The 26,645-nt window shown below is 38.2% G+C and overlaps 1 protein-coding gene across 3 annotated transcripts in view; it reads left to right on the top strand.

Moving 5' to 3' along the window:
• The window catches only part of TESK2 (testis associated actin remodelling kinase 2), a 158,471-nt gene that overhangs the window by 34,115 nt on the left and 97,711 nt on the right, over positions 1-26,645 (top strand). For all 3 annotated transcript variants that reach the window (XM_075555537.1, XM_075555536.1, XM_075555535.1), the window contains exon 2: positions 1,011-1,322. In XM_075555537.1, the coding sequence (XP_075411652.1) occupies positions 1,098-1,322 (225 nt within the window). In that variant the 5' untranslated portion in view covers positions 1,011-1,097. The remainder of the gene's footprint in view (positions 1-1,010; positions 1,323-26,645) is intronic.

Here is a 26,645-nt window from a genome sequence, read left to right as displayed (position 1 = left end):
GTATTCTTGCATTGAGGGAGTACCTGAGTGAAGGCCCAATCTCCATCTTCTACCTTAATACTAAACCTAAACCTATAAATAAATGCACATAGATCTATTTCCCCATCCTCATATAAATATATTTGCATATATACATGTCTTTATCTAGACCACTATAAATGCCCTTTGCCTCCCAGTTCTTTCCTCTATTTCCCTTGACTTTCCTCCTGTCCCACTATCATGCTCTGTCCCCACCAGGGTTTCAGCAATTCCTCTTTGTTACATTATCCTTGATCATGCCCTACCAGACCTCCTATCCTCTCCTCACCACCAATTTGGATCACTTGTTCCCTTGTCCCTGGGCTTGTTAATATCACTACCTTTCCCCAAGTTCCCCTTTTGCCATGTCCCTCCGGAACTGTCGGTCCCGTTGTTTTCTCCTCCAGATTGTTCATCCAGTCTATCTTATTTAGACAGATCTGACAGATTTTTAGATTGCCTTTGGATATATTTTCTTTTTAAATTATATACTATATTTTGAACTGTCTTTGCTGACTTTGCTTTTTATGTATTTGGACTCAGTAAATTTTCAAGTAAAGAGAAAATTTTGAGGCTCTAAAGAGTATTTGGTAGGAGCCCAGCCTTTTCAATTATTCTTGCATTTTAATTGTTTGCTGTTTAGTGATTATATGATTACCCTGTTTTGTGAAATGAACATAACAATTTTATTTCATGAATTACAGTATTTAAATACTCAAATCAGATTACATTTAAAGCTCATAAACTGTGTTTCTTACATAGCAAGTGATCAATGAATGATAGACATTTAATTTTTTTTTGCTATGTGGAAATAATTGATCTTCATTTTATAGTTAAATACTGGTTTCATCTTGGGCTTGAAATCAGTGCTTTTTGGTATAAAGTATTTTTTAGATTTGCAAATCTGGAAATAGAATGTAAATTTGTAGTGAGAGCTTATTGCTTTGCATGTTGACGGTTTTAATGAGATGTCTTTTCCATTTCTTGTTTAGTGTCAAACCAGAGCAGAAGTAAAACTCAACAAAAAATTATGTGTGGAGCTCCTTCTTAAAAGAAGAAAAAACGTGCTTATTGGAACTATGGACCGGAGCAAACGGAATTCAATTGCAGGATTTCCTCCACGTGTGGAACGTCTTGAAGATTTTGAAGGAGGTGGTGGTGGAGGGGATGGAAATGTGACCCAGGTGGGAAGAGTTGGGACATCCTCATATCGAGCTCTTATAAGTGCCTTTTCCAGACTGACACGTTTGGATGACTTCACCTGTGAGAAAATAGGGTCTGGCTTCTTCTCTGAAGTGTTCAAGGTAAGTGACGCCCCAGCTTTTTATATATTGCCTTGCTGTTGGTCACCTTCATTGCAAAAGAGCAATAACTAAAATTTAATCCTAACCTATTGCTTTGAAGTTGATTTTGACTTAGGGTGACCCCATATAGGACAGAGTAGAACTGAGGGCAGAACAAGGCCCAGGGCAATTTTTACCCAGAGGTGGACCTTTTCCTATTTCATCTGCCCAATAAGAACTCCTTTTTCTAAGTCAACTACCCAGAGGTGGATTTTCAAAAGAATATTATAGGATATTATACGCTTGCAGAAATACTAAAATTGAAAGTATTATAACAAGCTCCTATTTTCTTCTTTAATAGAGGATAAGAGAAAGGTTAATTCCTTATATTTTAATGTAAAGATAATATATTTTATATACATTGCATTTTTTTAAACCAAAAACCTTGTGCTTCCATGCTTTGCACATCCTGTAGTATTTATGCTTTCTACCTAGAAAAGTTTTCACTACCTAGAAAATTGCCCTGGAACTTGTCAAGTGGAGGGCACCTTTGTGTCAAGAAAAATGAATCGATACGATATGAGATATGCCATGAGACTCAAACACATCACAGATTTCAGGCCCAACCAGCCTCTTAAACAGTCACCATTGTCCACTTCACACTACACAATCCTACAGGAGAAATTTGACAGTCTTGAGGAATTTGTCTTCCAAATAAAGCATACTAGAGCAACAGAATATCATTCAACAAATATTGAACACATGCTATGTTCCAGGGCATTTGAATTTACTTGCATTACAATTATTTTGTAAATGAATCTTAATAGTGGTAATTGTTGAAGAAAGTACATGGTTGGGATGTGCAGTGAGTTGGTTTGGACTCAAAGTCACTCTACGCACTGCAGAAGGAAACAATGCCAGGTCCTGAGCAGCCCTCACAATTGTTCCTAAGCCTGAGTTCATTGTTGCAGCTACTGTTTCAATCATCTCCTTGGGTGAAAGCTTGGGTTGCAGCCACTGTTTCAATCCACCCAAATACGTGGGTGATTTTCAATCATCATTTGCTGAGCTCTTTTCCTGATAATATGCCTTCAGGTTAAGCATTCCTTTTGTAATATAGTTACTTTACCAGGCAGTGCTTTCTTTTCTTCTATAACTTGCTGTTTGATTTTTCTTTTTAAAAATTGATTATTTTATTGGGAGGGCTCTTACTAATCTTATAACAATCCATTAATAGTATGCACATTTGTACATATGTTGCCATCATTATTTCCAAAACAATTTCTTTCTACCTGAGCCCCTGGTATCAGCTTTTTTCCCCTCCCACCCTTGTGAATCCTTGATCAATTATATATTGTTACTGTTATTTCATGTCTTACACTGTCTGTTGTCTCCTTCACCCACCTTTCTGTTATTCATCCCCACTGTTTGATTTTCAAAGAAGGCTTTACATGTTTAGAAATCACATTATAAAAACTATTGTTTCATTGGGGTATAGGACTGGAGAGTATCTGATTCATAACAGTAAAATTGTTTTCTATAGGATTTTTGTTACTAACATATTCCAATTAATAGATCAGGTTATATTTACTGGTGTTTTTAAAACTTCTAAAATAGTGATATACTATAAGTACTTAATTTCTTGACTGATTCTTAATGGATTCAGCTTCTTCAGATAAAAAAACTAATGTCTTAATTATCCCTGACACTGTACGCTCACACCTAACACTTAGTAATTGCTTGATAAATGTTTGTGAGTGTCCACATGTTGACAGTGGTTTTGTATAATAGTTAAAGTTGATTTATAATCACTTAAATTGTATTACCTACCAAGAACATCAAACAGTACTTTCCCTAGGTATTCAGCTTTGGAAAGGAGTGCAAAGGAGTTGATCATTTGATTGGTTAACCTTCTAAGGCATTCTACTGGGGAGAGGAGTTTCAGGAAGAGCACTTGGGAATCATAATTTTTAATTTAGTGGCCTACAGAATTTCAAATCATGAAGGTATGTTTTATTTAGAGTGCGGCAAACTCTACCTGTAAGAAATACATTTCTCTACTCTCATTGACCATTTAGGGGTAGAAGATGGAATACTAAATAACTTTCTGTGAATGTCTTTAAACAACCAACTCAAATCCCAGAAAGTTTTGAATGAAATTCTTATTGACCTGTATCTGTAGAGGATTTACTATGAATATAAATGAGTTTTAAAAGAGAGAGAGAATAGTTATCCAAAAACCTTATTGTTGTTAAATTGTTGGACCACTAACCACAAGGTCATCATGATTTTGCTCAGTTTATGCTTAACAATTATTTTTTGAATTTCTGCCATGTGCATTGGAATACAAATGTACATAGGATCTTTTTATATTCTGAAGCTTTCTCCTTGGGAGAAAGAGGAGGAATTTCTGCTCCCATAAAGATGTATAGTTGTAGGAACCCTCTACAGGGTTAACTATGAGTTGGAATAGACTTGATGGCAGCATGTTTGGTTTATATTGTTATCAAGAGAACACGCTAAAAAGAGGAGAAATTTTTGGTAGGGAAACAAGTATCATTAAAGATGGAGAAAAACATTCTTTGGGAATAAATAATTTAGGAAGGAAGTTAATCCCAGATGTTAACTGCTATTAGATGACTGACAAACTAGACTTAAGGGTCATGGGGTGGTCTTGAATTCAGACAGAATCAAATACTCAGCTTTGCAGACTCAGAAACATGATTTTGCTCAGTTTATGCTTAACAATTATTTCTTGAATTTGTGCCATGTGCATCGGTGTACAAATGTAAATAAGATCTATTTATAGTCTGAAGCTATTCTGAAATCTAATAAGAATCACATATGAAGGGAAGTCATGAGCTGGACACTTTGCTAAGTCCTTTTAGTGCGTTGTGGTAGTTACATAATTTCATGTAAACTTGAAGATACATAAAAGTGTAGGGGTGGAGTCTAGCCTGTCATTCAGGTCAACACAGCCTGATGGTGATTCCTTTTGGGCATGACCTTCTCATAAGAAGGGTCCTGGGGACCTCCCCTCCCTCTCTCTCTGCCTTCACCTTCCTGCTGGATGACCCTGGTGGTTGTGAGCCACTGCCAATGGATTCATGGCACTAAACACCCACTGACCCGTGATCTTCCTGAATTCTACATCACTGCATTATGGACTAGTATCAGACTTATATTTTTTTAACTACTAGTATCAGACTTATGGACTAGTATTGGACTTATGGACTTGATCTGGACTGGGCTGGCATGTTTGCTGGATATATAATTACTTCTTGATATAAAGCTTTCTCTTACACCTGTGAGTGTCACTGGATTTATTTCTTTAAACCAGCACTAACACATGCACTATCCCATTTACTCATTCAATAATCTCTGAAATTGTTACTATTGAAATTACCATTTTATAGATAAGAATACTGAATTTAATAAGCTTGAGAAATCTCTTCAAAGGTTGAAGCTGGAATGTGAATCCAGGCAAGTCAAAACTCACTGCCATTGAACTGATTTCTGACTGACAGCGGCCCTGTAGGACAGGGTAGAAGCGTCCCTGTGGGTTTCTGACACTACAAATCTTGAGAGTAGAAAACCAATGCCAAATCCACTATGTCCACAGGGCATCTTGTGAACCCAGGCAGCCTGACCGTTTTCTTTTAAGAAAGCATTATCAAACCAGTTTTATTGTTGAGAAAGTATGATTCTGGTTTGGTAGAGGGCCATTGAGAACAAAAAAAGTGACCCTGTGTTAAGCTGGGTACACTTGAGAAACAAATTCATAGACTCTCATGTGTATAAGAAATAACTTCATATAAAGAGTAATTGTACATTGAGATAACATCCCAGCCCAGTCCAGATCAAGTCCATCAGTCTGATATTAGCCCATATGTCCGATACCAATCTATAAATTTCACTTCAGACTCATGAAACACATGCAATGATGACGAATGCAGGAATATCACAGGCCAGTAGGTGGATAGTCTTGTGGATCCAGTGATGATTGAAGCATCTCAACACTGGTGTGGGTTTCCATGTGGCTCCTCCAGGTCCAGGGCTCTCACTGCCATCAGCATAGCCCCATGTGTTTTGTCAGTAGGGTCTTGCAGGGAGTGAGTGTGTGTCCCACCCCAGTGAGCTATGTATCTCCTTAGCACCTCCAAATGAGGTCATCAAACTGTGACCTGATTGACAGGCTAAACTCTACCCCTTCACTCTTAATCCTCTCAAATTGAAAAAAAGATTATGTAAGCATCACAGTCCCCAAGGAACTGGATTGCCACAATGGTCATAATACTGGACTCCAGTGTACCCCAATGATCGTGAAAGTGGCACAAAACCAGGCATTTCTTTCCAAGTAAAGTTGCCATGAGCTGGCAACTCGAGTACAACTATGTTGTTGTTGTTAGGTGCTATCAAGTTGGTTCCAACTCACAGAGACCATATTTATGTATAACAGATTGAAACACTGCCCTATCATAACAGTATTCATCCTGGTTGGTGATTCTCTCGAATATATTGCAGTGAGAGCTGTAACTTGACAGGACTCATTTGTTTTTCCACTTCTTGAAAGTTTCCCACCTTTTTCTATTACTCAGTGTTAATGAAAAGGATATATGTGAGCTTTCCTTCTGTGACAGATTTCCTTACATAGGTTCCGCTTTCTGTAGGTTATTCTGTAGTTTTAATATATAAAGTGTTATTTACTTAAACACTAAATAGCTCCCAAAATGGAATACTCATTTCCAGCTCCATGTCTATACTGTGTTATTGTGTTAGTTTGGGCTATCACTAACTCCCACCTGGATTATAGTAACATTAAAAAATATTTTTATTAAAATATTTTAATAGTAGCCTTTTAATATACAATTATTAAAATTTACCCCTTAAATATTTAGTTTTGAGTATAATAAGGAAGTTGTATGGAGGCAAGTCAAAGTATTGCCACAAATTATAGAAATTTTTAGCAAACAAAAATATTAAAATGTGAAGCTCTTATTGCTTAACGTAGTCTCTCTCTGGGTTTATATACTTCTGCAGGCAATGCTCTATCTCTCTAATCCTTCCTGGAAGAATTCTGTTCTTTGCCCGTAGATTTCTACCACCATGTAAAAAGGTAGTTTTGGCATTCTCAAGAAGCTCAAATCATGCTTCCTTTAAATGCTAAATCTGGGGACTGAAAAGAAGCCTGAAGGGACAAGGTCAGGGCCATAGGGTGAGTAGGGTATGATTTCCCAATACAATCCTCATAGAACAGCCCTGGCTACCCTTGTTAGAATGAGTAGCTGCATTGCCAGAATGGAAAAACTTTCTATGGAACAACTTTCCTGGCCTTTTCCTTGCCTGAGAAGTTTTGAATTTTCTGAGAACTTCTTTATAATGAGCCACCATGACTGCCATGTGTTCTTTGAGAAAGTCTTTCATGATTACCCCATTGTAATCCCCACAGTCGTCATAACCTTCTGAGTTAATCTCTTGGCCTTGAATTTAACTGGCTCAGCAGATCCTCTCAAAGCCACCATCTTAATTGGACTTTTTTTTGAAGGAACCCTAATGAGACTAAGAAAGGTTGGTTGATGAAATTGCCTGCAGCCATCCACTAATTGCAGAGATGTTTAAACACTTTTTGTTTGAAATAAATGTGTACATGTATGGACTTTATTAGCAATATTTTGATGTACCTTAATATAACCATCATCACTAATTCTGCAACATTTTCATCATCACAAAATAAACCCATATATGTTAGCAGGCATTTTTCATCTCTCCACTCCCAGCTTTGGTCAAGTATTAATCTGTTGTCTTGATGGATTTTGTTATTCTGAATATTTCACTTAAATGCAGTGATCGTTTGTATATGACATCTTCCATTTTAGCATAATGCTTTAAAAATTTGTCCATGTTGTAGCGTGTATCAGTCTTTCTCACTTTTTAAAGTTGAATAACATGAGCTCTGAGAAGTGGGTTATGTGTTGGACTGCTAATCCCAAAGTCCGCAGTTTGAATTAATTTTTATATATGATAAAAGTAGGGGGCCAAATTCATTCTTACACATGTGAATTTCTAGTTCGCCATTTGTTGACAAGTCTCTTTTTTCTCCATGAGTTGTGTTTGCTTCTTTTTGGGCATCAGAGTTTATTTCCAGACTCTCAATTCTGTTCATTGATCTATAGCTATCTTTATGGCAGTACCACATTGTCTTAGTTACTATAGCCTTGTAGGTAATCTTGAAATTTTTAAAAAAGATGAGTCTATTTTTATTTTCCAAGATATTTTCCCCCCGGGGTCTCTTGTGTTTTCTCTTTTTTTTTTTGTTGCAGTTAGTTCAAGGATTGTTTGTTGGCTTTTAGGAGTGTTTTCCAGTCTAGTCTGTCGGAGCACCACACCCTGGTCCCAAAGTCCACCTTTAGCATTCCCTGGGGACCTCGCGGCTCCATTCGCTTGCATTTCTGATGCACCCCCTTAGTGTTTTGCCTCGATGTGGCGGGATCAGATTGGGTGCAATTCCTACACTGTGTCTCCGGGGTTGTCCCCTGTAGGGCTATGGGTCAGTGAGGGGTGTCATGTTTCATAGTGGGGCTGGCCGGGTCCCTTGTATTTTCATATGAACTTTAAAATCAGTTTATAAATTTCTACAAAGAAGCCAGCTGGACTCTGATAGGAATTGCCATTTTAACAATTGGTGTCATCATTAGTTCTGAGTCTATTCCAGCTCATGGATCCACATGTCTGTAGATTAGAATTGCTCTGTAGGGTTTTCAAGGCTGTGACAGCTCACCAGGCCTGTCTTCTGGGATACTTTTGGGTCGATTTGAAACATCAACCTTTTACCTAGTAGTCCAGTACTTAGCCATTTGTACCACCAAGCATTTGTCTTAACAATAATGTCTTTTGGTGGTGGAAGGACATTGGGCCTCTACTCAAGTACTCTCTCAATGCATGAATACTTTCTTCTATTAAATTGGCATTCTATGATGCTCACCCTCCCAACACAACCACTGAAGACAAAGCGGTGAACAAGCAAATGTGGTGAAGAAAGCTGATGGTGCTTGACTATCAAAAGAGATAGTGTCTGGGGTCTTAAAGGCTTGAAGATAAACAAGTGGCCATCTAGCTCAGAAGCAACAAAACCCACATGGAAGAACCCACCAGCCTGTGTGATCATGTGGTTCTGAAGGGATCAGTTATCAGGCATCAAAGAACAAAAAAATCATATCATTGGGTGCACACCTCCATGATACGATCGCTGAGGACAAACGGGTGCATAAGCAAATGTGGCAAAGAAAGCTGATGGTGCCCGGCTATCAAAAGATATAGCATCTGGGGTCTTAAAGGCTTGAAGATAAACAAGCAGCCATCTAGCTCAGAAGCAACAAAGCCCACATGGAAAAACACACCAGCCTGTGTGATCACGTGGTTCTGTAGGTATCAGTTATCAGGCATCAAAGAACAAAAAATCATATCATTGGGTGCACACCTACATAATACGATTGCCGAAGACAAACGGGCGCATAAGCAAATGTGGCGAAGAAAGCTGATGGTGCCTGGCTATCAAAAGAGATAGTATCTGGGGTCTTAAAGGCTTGAAGGTGAACAAGCAGCCATCTAGCTCAGAAGCAACAAAGCCGACATGGAAGAAGCACACCAGCCTGTGTGATCACGAGTTGTTGAAGGGATCAGGTATAAGGCATCATCAGAACAAAAAAAAATCTTACCATAGTGAATGAAGGAGGAAGTGCAGAGTGGAGACCGAAAGCCCATTTGTTGGCCACTGGAGATCCCCTTGCAGAAGGGTCTAGGGGAGGAGACGAGCCAGTCAGGGTACGATGTAGCACCGATGAAGAATACAACTTTCCTCCAGTTCCTAAATGCTTCCTCCCACCCCCCCCCCAACTCTCATGATCTGAATTCTACTTTGCAAGTCTGGATAGAGCAGAGGATGTGCACTGGTGCAATAGGAGCTGGAGGCACAGGGAATCCAGGGCGGATGATACCTTCAGGACCCAGGGGTGTGAGTGGCGATACTAGGAGGGTAGAGGGCGAGTGGGTTGGAAAGAGGGATCCGATTACAAGGATCTACGTGTGACCTCCTCCCTGGGGGACGGACAACAGAAAAGGGGGTGAAGGGAAATGTTGGACAGGCCAAGATATGACAGGATAATGGTTTGTAGATTGTTTAGGGCTCCTGAGGGACGGGGAAGCGGGGAGGGAGGGGAAAAAAAGGACCTGATGCCAAGGGCTTAAGTGGAGAGCAAATGCTTTGAAAATGATGAGGGCAAAGAATGTACAGATGTGCTTTACACAATTGATGTATGTATGGATTGTGATAAGAGTTGTATGAGTCCCTAATAAAATGTTAAAAACAACAACAAAAAACAACAATAATGTCTTTTGAACAATAAGCAATGATGTGTTTATTTATTTAGGCCTTTTCTAATTTCTTTAACAATATATTATATTTTTTGGTTTATGTCTTATTAATCTTATTCCAAATATTTTGTTTTTAATGATAGTATGGAGTTTAAAAACATTAATTGCAGATTTTTTGTTGGTAATGTAAGAAAAAATTATTTTTTGAAGAACACAGCTTTCCCCCAGATCCTGGATGCTTCCTCCCCCCAACTACCATGATCCGAATTCTACCTTGCAGGGCTGGATAGGGCAGAGGTTGTACACTGGTACATATGAGGGCTGGAGGTACAGGGAATCCAGGGTGGATGATACCTTCAGGACCAAGGGTGTGAGGGACGATGCTGGGAGAGTGGAGGGTGAGTGGGTTGGAAAGGGGAAACTGACTACAAGGATCCACATGTGACCTCTTCCCTGGGAGAGGGACAGCAGAGAAGGGGGGAAGGGAGACTCCGGATAGGGCAAGATATGACAAAATAACGATGTATAAATTACCAAGGGCACATGAGGGAGGGGGGAATGGGGAGGGAGGGGGGAAAAAAAAGAGGACCTGATGCGTCCCTAATAAAATGTAAAAGAAGAAAAGAGAAAAAAATGATTAGGGCAAAGACTGTACAGATGTGCTTTATACAAATGATGTATGTATATGTATGAACTGTGAAAAGAATTGTATGAGCCCCAATAAATTGTTAAAATAAAAAAAATTTTATATATATTGACCTTGCTGAGCTTTTTTCTTTAAAATTTTTTTGGGGGTTGTTCTTTTGTATGTATACATGAGTCTTAGGACTTTGATATACAAGATCACCTCCTCTGCAAATATAATTTTATTTTTTTTCTTTGTAGTTCTTTAACTTTATTTGATAATCACCTGTTATTTTTTCCATCCACATTGACTGTGTGTAAGTTTTTGAAAGTAGTGATAGGTACAAGTTTGTTGGGTGATTTCCTACTCATTGCATTTTCTGGATGACCATCCCTACACAGATAAAGTACGGGACATTCCTGATTTGTTTGGCTCAGACAACTTAAAGTCAGTGCACACATCTGGTGTTTCCATCTCCTTCAAGGCAAATTTCTGATATCTGTAAGTGCCAAGGAGCATACTTCTTGAAGCCTACTCCATGGGCATGTTGATGGTGTGCTCTCTAAACACCACTTCATTGTTAGCAGAATGGCCCTTCTTCTCACCACTCTTCTTTTGGGGGCCATAAGAGCCCTAGTGGCATAGTAGGGGTCCTGGAGGCATAGTGGTTATGAGTTGGGCCACTAACAGAAATATCAGCAGTTTGGAATCACCAGCCACTTCTCAAGAGAAAGACAGGGCTTTCTACTCCTGTAAGGAGTCATCCTCAGAAACCCACAGGGGCAGTTCTACCCTTCCCAATAGGGTCTTTTTGAGTTGGCATCGACTTGATGGCAGTGAATTTTTTGTTTTGTTTTGTGTTTAGTTATATTTAGTAAAACATAGTTTTATTTTCTCCCTATTCTGGATGTGTTTTTTCTTTTTTTGCTTATTTGACCCCTTTTTTGATTGGTAGAATTCCTTCTGCCTCTTTGTATGCAGTTTGGCAGATTTATATATACATCAAGGAATCCTGCCTTTTATATCAAAAGATAGGAAAGTTATAATTTTTAATTGGCTATTATTTATTGATAAATAAAATACTTAAAAGTTGAATAATTTTGGCGCTGTATCTGTAAAACCTCCCTGCTCCTTCTTTAAGGGAGTTTGACCCTGTATGTTTGTTATACTTGCTTATAATTATCTCTGGACAGAATCTGACATAGTCAAGTAATTGCCTTTTGACTCTATTGATTGTTCTTTCTTTTTGAATATGCTGTATTTAATTCACTGCTTAAGATTTTTATCATCTTTTTTTGTTTTTCTTAATTTCATTTTTTCTTCCTATTTTCTTATTCTTTTTGTTCTTTCTTTCCTTTCTAGAATTAAATTCTTATCCAAAGACCCCTTCCCAGTATTTCTTTTTCTTTTTAAAATCATTTTATTAGCGGCTCATACAACTCAACACAATCCATATATATACCAATTGTGTAAAGCACATTTGTATATTCATTGCCCTCATCATTCTCAAAACATTTGCTTTCTACTTAAGCCCCTGGCATCAGGTCCTCATATTTTCCCCTCTCTCCCTGCTCTCCCCTCCCTCATGAACCCTTGATAATTTATAAATTATTATTTTGTCATATCTTGCCCTGTCTGACGTCTCTCTTACCCACTTTTCTGTTGTCCGTCTCCCAGGGAGGAGGTTATATGTAGATCCTTGTAATTGGTTCCCCTTCCCAGTATTTCTGATAAATACAATTAATCCTTAATGTTTTCTTTTGATTGGTCATATCACAGTTTTTAAAATTTTTTTGCTCTCATGAGCATTTTTCAACAACATGAATTTCACTTAAACAACATAAACTGCCACCATACACATGGATCTTAAAGAAACCAATTATTTGTGGGAAAAGTTGAAGATCAGTTAGAGTAAGGCCAGGGTTCTGCTGCTGAGCTATTCTCATGTTCAAGTTCAAGTTGAAGCTGAAGAAAAAATTTAAAGTCATAAAAGCAAAAGTTTGAGTTTGAGTATATTCCACATGAATTCTGAGATCACCTCAAGATATGTGACACACAAATGAGTTGTGGGATACATTGAGGTCTTATACATAGAAATAAAAGACCAAAATGAATGCTAATAGAATAATCAACCATTTGAGATCAACAGGGAAGCATTTGCCTACTGAACAAATTCAGAGGGTTAGGAAAGGAGGAGGAACAGGAAAAGAAACAGAGAAAGTGGGAAATAAGTATGATGGTAGATTGAGGGGATTGCAATGGATGAGTTAAAATGCATGTGAATTGTTGAATATAAAACTGATGATCTGCTCTGTAAACTGTCACCTAATTCAAAATTAAAAGTTAAAGACAACAATGGCAGCAGCAAATGGGTGCCAGAAGAGAGTCTGAAGCTTGCTTTTGACTGCAGAGTAGCTAAAGCAAGTGGAAGAAATGATGAATTAGAAGAGCTGAAAAGACGATTTCGAAAAAAAGAGGTGAGAAGATAAAGCATTATGATAAAGTGTGCAAGGACCTGGGAGTTAGGAAACCAAAAAAAGAGGACACATTCAAATTATCTCAAACTGAAAGAACTGAAGAAAATATTCAAGCCTTGAGTTCAATAGTGAAGGAGTCTATGGGCAAAATATTGAATGACGCAGGGAGCATGAAAAGAAGATCCAAAGACTTCATGGAAGCATTGTACCTGAAAATAGTTGGCTAACAGTCAGTTCATTTGAGGAGGTAGCATATGATCAAGGATCAGTGGTATTATTGAACTCACCCATATGCTAGGATAATTGGACATTGAAGATAAAATGATCAACAGTTGCTAAAGAGAAAGTTCAGAGAATTAGGAAAGGTGAGTGGAATAGTAACAGGAAAGAAAGGAAGGAAATGAGATGAGGGATGGTACAGTAAGGGGATTGCAGTGGATAGTTGAAACAAAATATATATGAACTATTTAATGTAAAACAAATTACTCTGTGTGGTAGTTACATAATCTGGTGTCAATTTGAGACTATTAAGAGTCAAAGGGTGGAGTTTAGCCTGTCAATCAGGTCATAGCTTGATGACCCCATTTGGAAGTGCTAGGGAGATAAATAGCACACTGGAGGCCAGACCTATACACTCTGCTTCATCTTTCTGTTGACAAGGCCACATGGAGCTAAACTGATGGACCCAGAGCTCAGGAACTGGAGGAGCCACGTGGAGACCCACACCAATACTGAGATACTTCTACTATCACTGGATCCACAAGACTTTCCACCCACTAGCCTGTGATCTTCTTGCATTCTGCATCATTGCATGTGTTGCGTGACTCTGAAGAAGAATTTACAGACTGGTATTAGACATGTGGGTTAATATCTGATTTATGGACTTGATATAGACTGGGCTGGGATGTTTTCTTATTATACAATTATTCTTTTTATAAAGCTCTTTCTTATATACATATGAGTATCTATGAATTTGTTTCTCTAGTCAGCCCAGACTGTCACACTCTGGAAACATTCACTTAATTCATAATAAAAAGTTAAAAAACAAAAAGCCTTCAGGAATTGACAGCATACCAATTGAAATGTTTCAGTAAGTGAGTGTAACACTTGAAGTACTCATTTGTGCCACAAAATTAGAAAGACAGTAACCTGGCCAGCCAATTAAAGAAACATATTTGTGCCCTTTCCAAAGAAAGGCAATCCAGTAGATGCAGAAATTATTGAACTATGCCATTGATAACCAAATGCAAATACAATTTTGTTAAAAATAATTTTTAAAAATAGCTGCAGCAGTATTTCCACAGGGAACTGTCAGAAGTCTAAGCTGAATTCTGAAGAAGTCGTGGAACAAGGAATGTGATTGCTGATGTCAGATGAATTTTTTTTCCCTACCATTAAAAAAATCATTTTATTGGGGGCTCGTACAACTCTTATCACAATCCATACATACATCCATTGTGTGTCAAGCACATTGTACATTTGTTGCCCTCTTCATTCTCAAAACATTTGCTTTCTACTTAAGCCCTTGGTATCAGTTTCTCATTTTCCCGCTCCCCTCTCCCCTCTCCCTCATGAACCATTGATAATTTATAAATTATTATTTTGTTATATCTTACACTGTCTGACGTCTTCCTTCACCCACTTCTCTGTTGTCTGTCCCCCAGGGAGGAGGTTACATGTAGATCCTTGTAATCAGTTCCCCCTTTTTACTCCACCTATCCTCCACCCTCCCAGTGTCACCACTCACACCACTGGTCCTGAGGGGATCATCTGTCCTGGATTCCCTGTGTTTCCAGTTCCTATCTGTACCAGTGTACATCCTCTGGTCTAGCCAGATTTGTAAAGTAGAATTGGGATTATAATAGTGGCAGGGTGGGGTAGGGAGGAGGAAACATTTAAGAACTAGAGGAAAGTTGCTACACTGCACCCTGCCTGCCTCATCTCCTTCACATGACCCTTCTTTAAGGGGATGTCCAGTTGCTTACAGATAGGCTTTGGGTTCCCAATCTGCACTCCCCCTTATTTACAATGATATGTCAGATGAATCGTGACTGGAAGCAGAGAGTATCAGAAGGATGTCTACTTGTGATTTATTGACTATGCAAAGGCTTTTGACTTTAAATTCCTATGTTTTGGGTTTGTGGAGGTGTCCCAAGGCAGTGGTTTTACATTTGCCTCTTCTGGGGTCATGTAGGTTCTATATCTAAACGTAATGGATTTATTTCAATTTCTTGGATCAGACTTTTTGTACTCTGTGCATAGTACAAATTTGAATCCTGAACTAATTTCCTTATTCAGGCAATAAGATCTAGTGTTATATAAATATCTATTACAAAAGTGGATAAATCTAGTAAGTTATTGTACCAGGCTCGATTCTTTAGAGAAGCAAAACCAGTGCCATATGTATATATATAGAAAGGAATAGATAGAATTTTACATCTAGAAAATGGCTCACACCATTGTAGAAATGAGTAAGTCTAGACCGATTCAAGTCCACGGGTCAAATGACAAGCATAGTTAACATAGGCTAATAAGCCGGAAGCAGGAAGAACTCAGGCTTCTGGGTGTAGAGGTAGATGAATCCCAGGGCAGCAGGTCATACTTGTGACTGTAGAAGCCAATGGATCCAAGGTTGGTAGATCAGAAGGTAGGAGTGACAGGCAATATGGTGGGCTGTTGGCTCAAGTCCAAAGCACAGGAAGTCAAAGAGCCAGATGCAGAATCCAGATACAGCAAGAAGCAAGCAAACTTCCCCATAGCATCTACTTAACAATAGAAATAGGCCACACCCCAAGGAGATTTCCTTTCAATTGTATAAAGGCTGTGACTTGAGTAAGGGGTTACACTCTACTCCAGTCTTCCTACAACTATTTGGCTGTTCACAGCTGATCCTAGAACTGAGAATCCTGGTCCTGTCAAGTTGACATAAAACATAACAATCACAGTTATATTTTATGGTCTGTTAGAAAGTGACAAATTTTTGTTTTTTTTTGGCAAGAAGATTATCATTGGGAAAGGGTGAAATAGGTCTATTTATTTCTTGTCATACATAACAGACTCAGAAGTTTTCATAAATTATAGCCCTGAGACCAAAGCAGGCCTGCTATATATTTTATAAACAAAATTTCAGTAGGAAACAATCATATTCATTTGTTAATGTATTTTTTATGGCTGCTTTCATGCTAAATGGCATAGTTGACTAGTTGCAATGGAGACCATATGGCCTTGAAAGCTTAAAATATTTACTATCTACCCATTTATGGAAAGTTTGTCAATGCTTGGTCTAATAACTCAATAGTTTATAGGTAGATGATGGTTAATTTTTATCTTTGATCACAAAGTACAGATGATTACAAGGCTTTAAAGGCCAGGTGAGACTTTGCCTAACATACTTTGAACATGTTGTTCAGGAGGGACTAGTCCCTGAAGAAAGGTGTCATGCTTGGTACAGTGAAGGATAAACAAAAATGAGGAAGACCCTCAGTGAGGTGGATTGATAGCAGTGGTTGGAAACAATGGATTAACACAACAACAACTTTGAGAATGGTGCAGGATTTGGCAGTGTTTTTCATACTGCTGTACATAGGATTCTTATGAGTCAGAACCAATTTGATGGCACCTAACAAAGGTCAGGTTAAATAAAAGCTTATCAGTGGCAATAAAGAGAGTTGACTTTTGGTGTGGGAGATACAAACTATGCAGGGAAGTAAATGAAGGACTTTCTAGTTGTTCTAGTGAAAGAAAGATTGTTGGCAGGTGACTTCATTTTGATGAGTACATTTATGTAGCTTATTTTTCTTCCTTTGAATTAAGTTTTAGAATTTAGAACCTCCTGCTTATCCTTAAAACTAGACATTATTTATGACATTTGTTCAGTTTTTACTGTTCTTTATTGAGTTCTGAAGTTTTATTCTGGATAAGTAAAAAAGACTCTTAGGCTAAGTTTTATGAGGGATTAAAAAAATAACAGCAAAGCCTTCATGATGTATTTTTAATATACTGTAAGAGGTCTTTTAAAACTTTATGGAAAAAATTCTATTACCTTTTAATTCCGTTTTTCCATGAACTTTTTGACGTGCCAGCCAGATATATGGGTCAGAAACCCTATAACATACAATTAGAATACTTTGCCATTTTCCTCATCAAAAATATTTTTTTAAATTATCACATATTTTATAGTTTTATTTCCTTTAAAAAAGATCATTTTATTAGGGGCTCATACAACTCTTTTTTTTAAAACAATTTATTAGGGGCTCATACAACTCTTATCACAGTCCATACATATACATACGTCAATTGTATAAAGCACATCTGTACATTCTTTGCCCTAATCATTTTTTTCTCCTCTTTTCTTTTTTTACCAAAAATATTTTTACAATTATTTTGTATTAAAAATAATATTTAGCTGCATAACTATAAATATATATGTTTGAGAATATAGTTGACTTCAAAGAAACTTGGGCACCGCTTGGATGTGACCTACCTGGCAGTATGATGGGATAAATTTGGGGTATCTATGGATTATTAATCTCATAGGATCTCATAGATGACATAGTTTGCTGAAATCAAAGAGGATTTGAAGCACTTACTAGTAAAGTTCAAAGACCACAGTCTTTAGTATGGCTTATACCTCAGTGTATAGAAAACAAAAATCTTTAACAGCTGGACCAATAAACAACATGACGATAAATGGAAGAAAAGATTGAAGTTGTCAAGGATTTCATTTTACATGGATCCAAACTCAGCCCTCATGGAAGCAGTAGTCAGGTTGTGGAATTAGATATCACATAGAGCAAAACTGTTGCACAAAATTTCTTTAAAGTGTTAGCAAAGATGTCATTTTGAGGACTGAAGGGCACATGACCCAAACCATGGCATTTTCAACTGCCTTAGATGCTGGATGTGCACAAGGAAAACAAGAGAAAAACTGATGCATCTCAAATTATGGTGTTGGTGAAGGATATTGAAACTACATGAACTGGCAGAATAACAGACACATCTGACTCGGACGAAGTACAGCCAGAATGTTCCTTAAAAAGTAGGATGGCAAACTTTGGCTTACATACTTTGGACACGTTATCAGGAGAAACCAATGCCAGGAAAAGGATATCATGCTTGGTCAGAGGATCATTGAAAAGTAGGGAGATCCTCAGTGAGGTGGATGGACTCCGTGGCTCCAACATGAGCATAATTGTGAAGATGGTGCTGGAGCAGCCAACGCTTTGTTCTGCCTACTCGATGGCACCTAGCAACAGACCCTCAAAGAAAGATTAAACTGTTAGGTTGCAGTTAATTATTATTATTCTACCTATAACAACAAAGGAAGCAGAAAGTTTTAAATAGAAAGTTCCCTTTCAGACTTATAATTATTGATTATGTTATATTTATCTTACCAAATTGTTGATTATAAAGATAGAGACCACGAGCAAGAAAAAAAGGAAAAAAAAAACAGTCACATAGAAAGAAAAACTAGTATTTTATCTTAGGAATAGTTTGTGTAGAAGGAAATCTAAGTTTAGTAGTAGATAAACAGCTCTATTTTTTTCCATACTGTATACATAGGAATATAAAGACCATAAATACATTTATAAAATATATTTAAAGATTGGGTTTTATAAAGGTTCCAGGAATGGATGAACAACAACAATCACAAAAACCAAACAAACCCCAAGAAACTACTTTTAGGGATGTTTCGTCATCACTACGATCTAATTTTAGAATACTCCTATCATCCTGAAAACAAGTCTTGTACTCACTAACAGCTATTGCCAATCCTCCCTTTCCCTGGCCTCTGGCAACTACTAAAACCTATTTTCTTTTCTATTTTTTTGTTAGTTCAAGGATCGTTTGTTGACCTTTAGGTGTGTTTTCCAGTCTGTTGGGGCACCACACCCTGGCCCCAAAGTCCACCTTCAGCATTCCCTGGAGACTTTGCCGCTCCATTCCTTTGCTGTTCCGTTGCACTCCCCCAGTGTTTTGCCTCGGTGTGGTGGGATCAGGTCGGGCGTAATTCCCACACTGTGTCTCTGGTGCTGTTTCCCGCAGGGCCATAGGTCAGTGAGGGGCATCATGTCTCATAGTGGGACTGGCCATGTGGGTCTCTGTGGACTGGCTTCTAATTGGGATCATCGTCCTCAAGGCCTGGTGGGCCAGGCTGTGCTCCACTCTTTTCTACTACCCCTTCATCTGCTCCCTAGTGCTCTGATCAGATATGTCCCTCTCCCGGAGCTGCAGATTCAATGCCATCCTTTGAAATAAATTCTTCTGGGGTAAAAACTATATTCTATCTCTACAGATTTTCTTATTTTGAACCGAATCATAAAATACATAAACAGAATCATAAAATAGGTAGCCTTTTGTGTCTGAATGCTTACATTTAACATAATGTTTTCCAAATTAATCCAAGTTGTAACACGTAGCAGCACTTCTATGACTGAATAATATTCCATTGCATGCATGTGTCATGATTTGTTTATTCATTGGTGAGTTGATGGGCATTTGCGATGTTTCCACTTGTTTTTGACTTTTGTGGTTAATGCTACTCTGGATGACATTAGTATACATGCATCAAAATCCTTGCTTTCAAGTCTTCAGGGTATATACCTAGGAGTGGAGTTGTTGGATCATACGGTAACTATGTTTCATATTTTGAAGAGCTGCAAACTTTTCCTCACAGCTGCATCATTTTATATTCTCACTAACAGTATAAAGGATCCAATTCTCCATACCTTCATCAATAGTTGCTATTTTCTGTTTTTATTTATTTGCTATCATATTAGGTGTAAAGTTGAATCTCATTGTGATTTTGATTTGCCTTTTTCTAATTATTAGTGATGTTGAACATCTTTTTGTTGGCCATTTATATATCTTCTTTGGAGAAATGACTATTTAAATCCTTTGTCCATTAAAAAATCATTTTATTGGGGGCTTGTACAACTCTTATCACAGTCTATCGATCCATCCATTGTGTCAGCACTTTTGTTCATCTGTTGCCATCATCATTTTCAGAACATTTTCTTTCTACTTGAGCCCTTGGTATCAGCTCCTCATTTTTCCCCTCCTTCCACCACCCTTCCTCATGAACCCTTGATAATTTATAAAATATTATTTTTTCATGTCTTGCACTGTCTGATGTCTCTCTTTACCCATTTTTCTGTTGTCCATCCCCCTGGAAGAGGGTTATAGGTTGATCATTGTGATCGGTTCTCCCTTTATACCACCACCTTCCCTTTCACCTCCTGGTATGGCTACTCTCAATACTGGTCCTGGGGAGCTTATCTGTCCTGGATTCCCTGTGTTTTCAGCTCTTATCTATACCTGTGTTCTTTTGTCCATTTTAAATTTAATTCTTGTCTTTTTGTTGTTGAGTTAAAAAACAACAGTAGCAGCTACAACAACTCACTGCCATCGAGTAGATGCTGATAAGTCGATGCTGCAACCCTATAGGCCAGGGTAGAACTGCCCCTGTGAGTTTCTGAGGCTGTAACTACTGGAATAGAAATCCCCATCTTTCTCCTTCAGAGAGACTGGGGATTTTGAACTGCTGACCTTGCAGTTGGCAACCTAATATGTAAAACGTGGTGCTGTGGGCTAAGCATTGGGCTGCTTATTGCAAGGTCAGTGGTTTGAACCCACCAGCCACTCCTCCAGAGAAAGATGAGACTCTGTGCCTCTGTAAAGATTTATGGTCTACCAAGCATGTACACAGGTACAGATAAGAGATAAGAGCTCACAGAATCCAGAAACAGGAATGGGAGTAGCCATAGAGGAGGGGGAAGGTGGGGAGAGGAGGGAAGGAAGGAGGAAATGATGACAATGATTTACACATAACCACACCTTCCACACCCCCACCTCCGGGGATGAACAACAGAAACTGTGGGGAAAGGGAGACAGAGGTTGGTGTAAGATAGAAAATAATTTTATAATTTATCAAGAGGTCATACAGGTGGGGGGGGTGTAGGTAAAAAAGAGCAGCTGATACTAAAGGCTCAAATAGAAAGTAAATCTTTAGAAAATGATAATGGCAACATATGTACAAACATGCTTGATACAGTTGATGTCTGGATTGTTAAAAAAGCTGTAAGAGCCCCAATAAAATGATCATTTGATAATTTAAAAAATGTTTTGTGATCTAGGAAACCATAAGGAGCAGTTCTACTGTGTTGACCCAATGGCATTGGGTTTAGTTTTTTTTAATAGTTTGTATATATGTATTTTTTCCCATTTTATGGGTTATCTTTTTTTTAAAAAACGGGTTATCTTAAGTACTTTATTTTTTACAGTTTACTGGCATTTCTTCCACATATTGTAAGGTCTCTCTCTCTCTCCGGGACTAGATTCCAACCTTGGTCCTTGGCTCCGCACGAGAAAGATTTCATGCCGAAGCCGGGCTTGTGATCCAAGTGAATTTAATGAGAGTTAAAAGAAGCTTCAGGTTTTACGCAGCACCCATAGGATTCCTTTGACCATGCGGCCTGGAAGAGACTGCTCCGGGTCATGCAAGGATCTCTCTCTTCCCACGGAGATGGAGAGGACCAGACAAGTCCCTCTTCCTTCCGGTCCCTGCCTTTTCAAGTGTTCCCCGGGGAGGCGTGGTGAATGACTCCAGGTCGCTCCCATTGGCTGAATTGCTATCACCTGGCCCACGTGGGCTGCTCCAGGTGTAACGCCCATCAAAGCCCACGGGTGGGAAAACCCAGCTTTGTCCTATGCTGGCTCTCCTGGGCATGCGTAAATTGACTTCCCAATTCCCTAGGCTAAGCTGCCTAACAATATCATACAGTTCATTAGTACAATCATATCAGTAGGATTCTTTCAATCATTACCACAATCAATTTTAGAACATTTTCTTCTTCCTTGTACCCATTATTGGTGTAATTAAAAAAATTGTGACAAAAATATACACAACAAAACATTCTCCAATTCAACACCTTCTATATGTAGATTTCATTGCCTTTATTTACTTTCTTGAATAGTCTTCTTTGAAGCTTAAACATTTAAAATTTTTATGACATTCTCCTGACCCAACCCCAGCTTTTTGTCAATTTGTGATTTTAAGAAGCCCTTTTTAATCTTCGATCATAAAAAAATGTACTCGTATGCTTTTTTTATCTCTTAGGCTTTTTTCTTAGAGATATTTTTAAAAATTGTGATGAAAATATACATCCCCAAACATTTATCAATGTAGCTTCTATGTTTATAATTCATTGACATTGATTATACTTTTCATGTTGTGTTACCATTTGTGTTAGTCTGGATTGACTAGAGAAACAGATTCATAGACATTCATATGTGTGTAAGAGAGAACTTTGCATCAAAGAGTAATTGTATAGTAAGAAAACATCCCAACCCAGTCCAGATCAATTCCATAAGTTCAATATTAGCCCATATGTCCTATACCAATCTATACATTCCTCTGCAGACTCATGCCACACATGCAATGACTCTGAAAGCATGAAGATCACAGGCCACTGGGTGGAAAGTCTTGTGGATCCAGTGTCAGTGGAGTCAGATAAGCGCTAGCAGGGGCCTCCATTTGGCTCTTACGGCTCCAGGGTTCTAGCGGAGTTCCATATGTCTTGCAGGGAGTGAGTGTGTATCCTGCCTCCAGCGAGCTATTTATCTCCTGAGCACTTCCAAATGAGATCATCAAGCTGCGACTAGATTGACAGGCTAGACTCCACCCTTCCACAAGTTGACATCAGATTATGTAACTACCATATCATTATTGCTATCATTCTCCCAAATATTTTACCAACATTAACATAAACTCAGTGCCTTCCAGCAGTAAGTGTTTTAAGTCTTACCGTATATACTCGAGTATAAGCTGACCCGAATATCAGCCAAGGCACCTAATTATACCACAAAAACTGCATTAAAAAGGTGCTGAAAAACTTGGCTTATACATGAGTATATTCGGTATTCACTGTTTGCAGCAATGTTGTGTTTATGCAGGTTGTTAATGAGTCTTCTCCAACCCTGAGGGTGTATTTATTTCTCATAGAGTCTAGCTCAATGTACAGGTTGGATAGATAGTTAACATGATGCACTATTGACACAAGCTTTTGGTGATTTCAAGCCATACTGTATCCCCTTGTTCTGTTTCAATGGCTTCTTCTTAGACTATACACAGGTCTGTATGAGTACAATTAAGTGAGTTTTCTGGAATTCCCATTCTTCCCAGTGTTATCCATAATTTCTTATGTCATTCTACAGCTCATGTGGTCTTTGGTCAATAGTATTTAGTGCATCACATCTATTCTTAATATGGTCTCTGAATTCTAGTGGGATATACTGAAAGTCAATTTTGTCTCTCATGGACTTTTAATTTTATTCAACTTCAGCTTGAACTTGCAATTGCTTGAACTGTTTGGCAGTTGCTTCTTAGCTGTTTTCTGAGTAATGGTAATGAACTTCTCCATCATCTCTTCTCACAGATAGTATGGATTGTATCCCTGCGTATTCCATATGGTAAGGTCCTGTGTATGGTTGATATTTATGTTGTTAAGAAAAAGTTTTTTTAATACATAAGGATCATTTGTCTTGCAGAATGCAATCATATAATCTCTGGTGTCATTATTATCCTGAAGACCATATTTTCCAACTACCAGTCTTTCCTCTTATTTCCAACTATCATGTTCCAGTCACCAATAATTATCAGTGCATTTTTATTGCCTATTTGATCAACTTCAGACTGAAAAAGTAGCTAGAAGTCTTCAATTTCTTCATTTTAGCTCGTGTTGGTGTGTAAATTTGAATAATGGTTGTATTAACAGGTCTTCCTTGTTAAGTAGATGGGTATTATCCTATTAGAGCAATCATTGACAAGGACTGTGTTGATGTTCCGTCTTCAGTTTGTCATTTCCTATGTAGTGGACTATATAATTCCTAGTGGCCAATAATAGTATATTCTGCTTACTAATGTCTAGGATATCTATGACAATCTAGTACTGTTCCATTTTCATTTTGAACACGTGGATTTTTCTGGATTCATACTTTGCACATTCCATGTTCTAATTATTAATGGATGTTTTCAGCTATTCTCATTTGAGTGGTATCACCTCATCAAATGAAGGGCCTGAATGCTTTGCTCCATCAATATCATTGAAGTTGACTCTACTTGAGGAGGCGTTTCTTCCTCAGTTGTATTTTGAGTGCCTTACAACCTGATGGGCTCATCTTCTGACACTATCTGAAAGTGGTTTTTTGCTATTCATAGGGCTTTTACTGTCATTTTTTTTAGTAAGTTGATCTTAAGAACATTCTTTTTAGTCTGTCTTAGTCTAGAAGACTGACGCCACCTGTCTAGCATGGGTGACTGTGCTAGTATTTGAAATATCAGTGGCATACCTTCCAGCATCAGAATACGTGCGTGACATCACAGTATAACAACGTGATGGGCGAGTGGTTGAACCAGGTTATTCCGTACTTCAAATAAGTCTTCACACATCACAAAACGTATGCATGCTTTGTTTTAATCCACTATACCGAAATATTCTGTTCCTTTGGAGACATTAGATTTTAAAGGTATTAGTGATAAGCAAATGAATTCTGAGTGATATTCATAGTACTGATTTGGTCACAAGAAAAAGCCTTGTTTGCCTTACTGCTTTTGGATAAGATTTTCCTCTCTCTCCCCTCCCTGGCCCTTGCAGTGTGAGTTACCATACTATAATAAGAATGGGTGTTGCATTTCTGAAACTAGGAAAGTTGACCCAAAAAAGAGTAAAATGTGCATGTTATTTATGTAAAAATATGATGTCCATATTGTGTCCTCACAGTGGCCTTGATTACCTTTATCATATTCTGTTGAAATCATCTGTGTTTTTTTATCCCACTTAGCTTTAAGCCCAAGGAGAACAGGGAGCATGCTTGTCTTAATTTTATTTTCCCAACATTTAGCTCTTTGCCTGGCATTCATTATTGTAACATTTTATATGCCAGGCGTGCGTGATACAGTAATGATTAAGATTGCTTCTGTTATTGTGGAGTTTATAATTGAATGGTAAATTCTAACATTAAGTTCTCATGAGAATAATGAGTACAATACAAGGGGACACAAACCACATCAGTTATTTACTAATAATACTATTACAAACACAGCTATTCTTTCAGTTTCTGTGGGTGAAGAATCTGTGAGTCTGACTTATTAGCTGGGTCTCTTCTTCAGGGTCTCACAAAGTTCCATCTTGCCTGAGCCTGAATTGGATCTACTACCTAGCTCATGTAGTTGTTGATAACATTTAGTTTCTTACAGGTTTCCAAATTGAAGTCTTTTGATTCTTTTAAAAAAAATCATTTTATTGGAGGCTCGTACAACTCTTATCACAATCCATACAAGCCTCCATTGTGTCAAGCACATTTGTACACTTGTTGCCATCATCATTTTCAAAACATTTTCTTCCTGCTTGAGCCCTTGGTATCAACTACTCATTTCCCCCCTCCCTCCCCCATCCTCCCTCTATCCCTCACAAATCCTTAATAATGTATAAATTATTATTTTTGATGCCTTACACTGACTGATGTCTCTATTCACCCACTTTTCTGTTGTCCATCCTCCAGGAGAGGGATTATATGTATGTCAGTGTGATAGTTCTCCCTTTCTTCCCCCACTTTTCCTTTACCCTCCTGGTATCACTCATTATTGACCCTGAGGGGTTTATCTGCCCTGGATTCCCTGTGTTTCCAGCTCTTATCTGTACCAGTGTACATGCTCTGGTCTAGCTGGGTTTGTAAGGTAGAATTGGGATTATGATAGTGGGGGGAAGAAACATTAAAGAACTAGAGGAAAGTTGTATGTTTCATTGGTGCTGTACTGCACCCTGACTGGCTTGTCTCCTCCCCGCAACCCTTCTGTTGAGGGGATGTTCAGTTACCTACAGATGGGCTTTGGGTCTCCACTCTGCATTCCCCCTCATTCACAATGATATGAATTTTTGTTCTATGATGCCTGATACCTGATGACTTTTGATTCTTGTTAGCTGGAACCAGGAGATTGCCTTAATTTCTTTCCTATTATGACCCTATATAATATGTCAGCGTACTTCTTTAAAGTTAGCAAGTGAGAGAGTCTTCTAACAAGATGGGTTATAATCTTACTTCACATCTTTTCATTTATATTACAGCTAATTAAAATTTCATAAAATTTAGGTTGCAGTTACTTTTGCCATGCTGTGTTAGTTAGAAATAAGTTGTAACTTTTGGCCACACTCAAGGGGAGGAGGTCACATAAGCACATGAACACTGTGAGGTGGAGAACCATAGAGGCCACCCTAGAGAAGTTGCCACACACAAATTTCAGTGGGAATACAAAAAAACCATGATTTAATTTGGGGAAGGAGAATGGTCTTTCTGAAGAAGTGATGGTTAAATTGAGACCTAAAGGTTAAATTGAGGGTTAAATTGAGACCTAAAGCAGGAAGTAGGCGAAGGAGCACACTGGAGATGAGTATTCCAGGTGGAAGGAGTACTCGGGGTAAGAAAGTCTGAGAAGTAGCAAAAGTCGAGGATCTGAAAGAAGTCTGGAATAGCTAGAGCTAAACGGTAAAGGAAAGGCTGGTAAATGATGAAATGATGTTGCAGAATTAAGTATAGGCTAATTGCTGAAGACATCATCTGTGTTAAGAATTTTGGACTTTATCTTAAGGAATTTGGCTTCTAAGCAGGGAGGTAAAGTGTTCCTAGTTGCTTTTAGCAAGATTATTTTGACTGTAGCACATCAAGTAAAATGAAGACTCTAAGAATAGATTTCATTTTGTCAGTGGTCAGGATGAAAAATCATGTGATGTGACTTGGATGTGGGAGGTAGCAAGAGGGATGGAAAAGAGTAAAATGATTTGAAATATTAAGCAATGGTTTAAATTACCAATTTAA

This window comes from Tenrec ecaudatus, chromosome 1, assembly GCF_050624435.1.
Source record: "Tenrec ecaudatus isolate mTenEca1 chromosome 1, mTenEca1.hap1, whole genome shotgun sequence".
In the NCBI taxonomy this organism is placed as follows: Eukaryota; Metazoa; Chordata; class Mammalia; order Afrosoricida; family Tenrecidae; genus Tenrec; species Tenrec ecaudatus.
The sequence above is the reverse complement of the archived record's forward strand: the minus strand, read 5'-3'. Positions and strand labels throughout refer to the sequence as shown.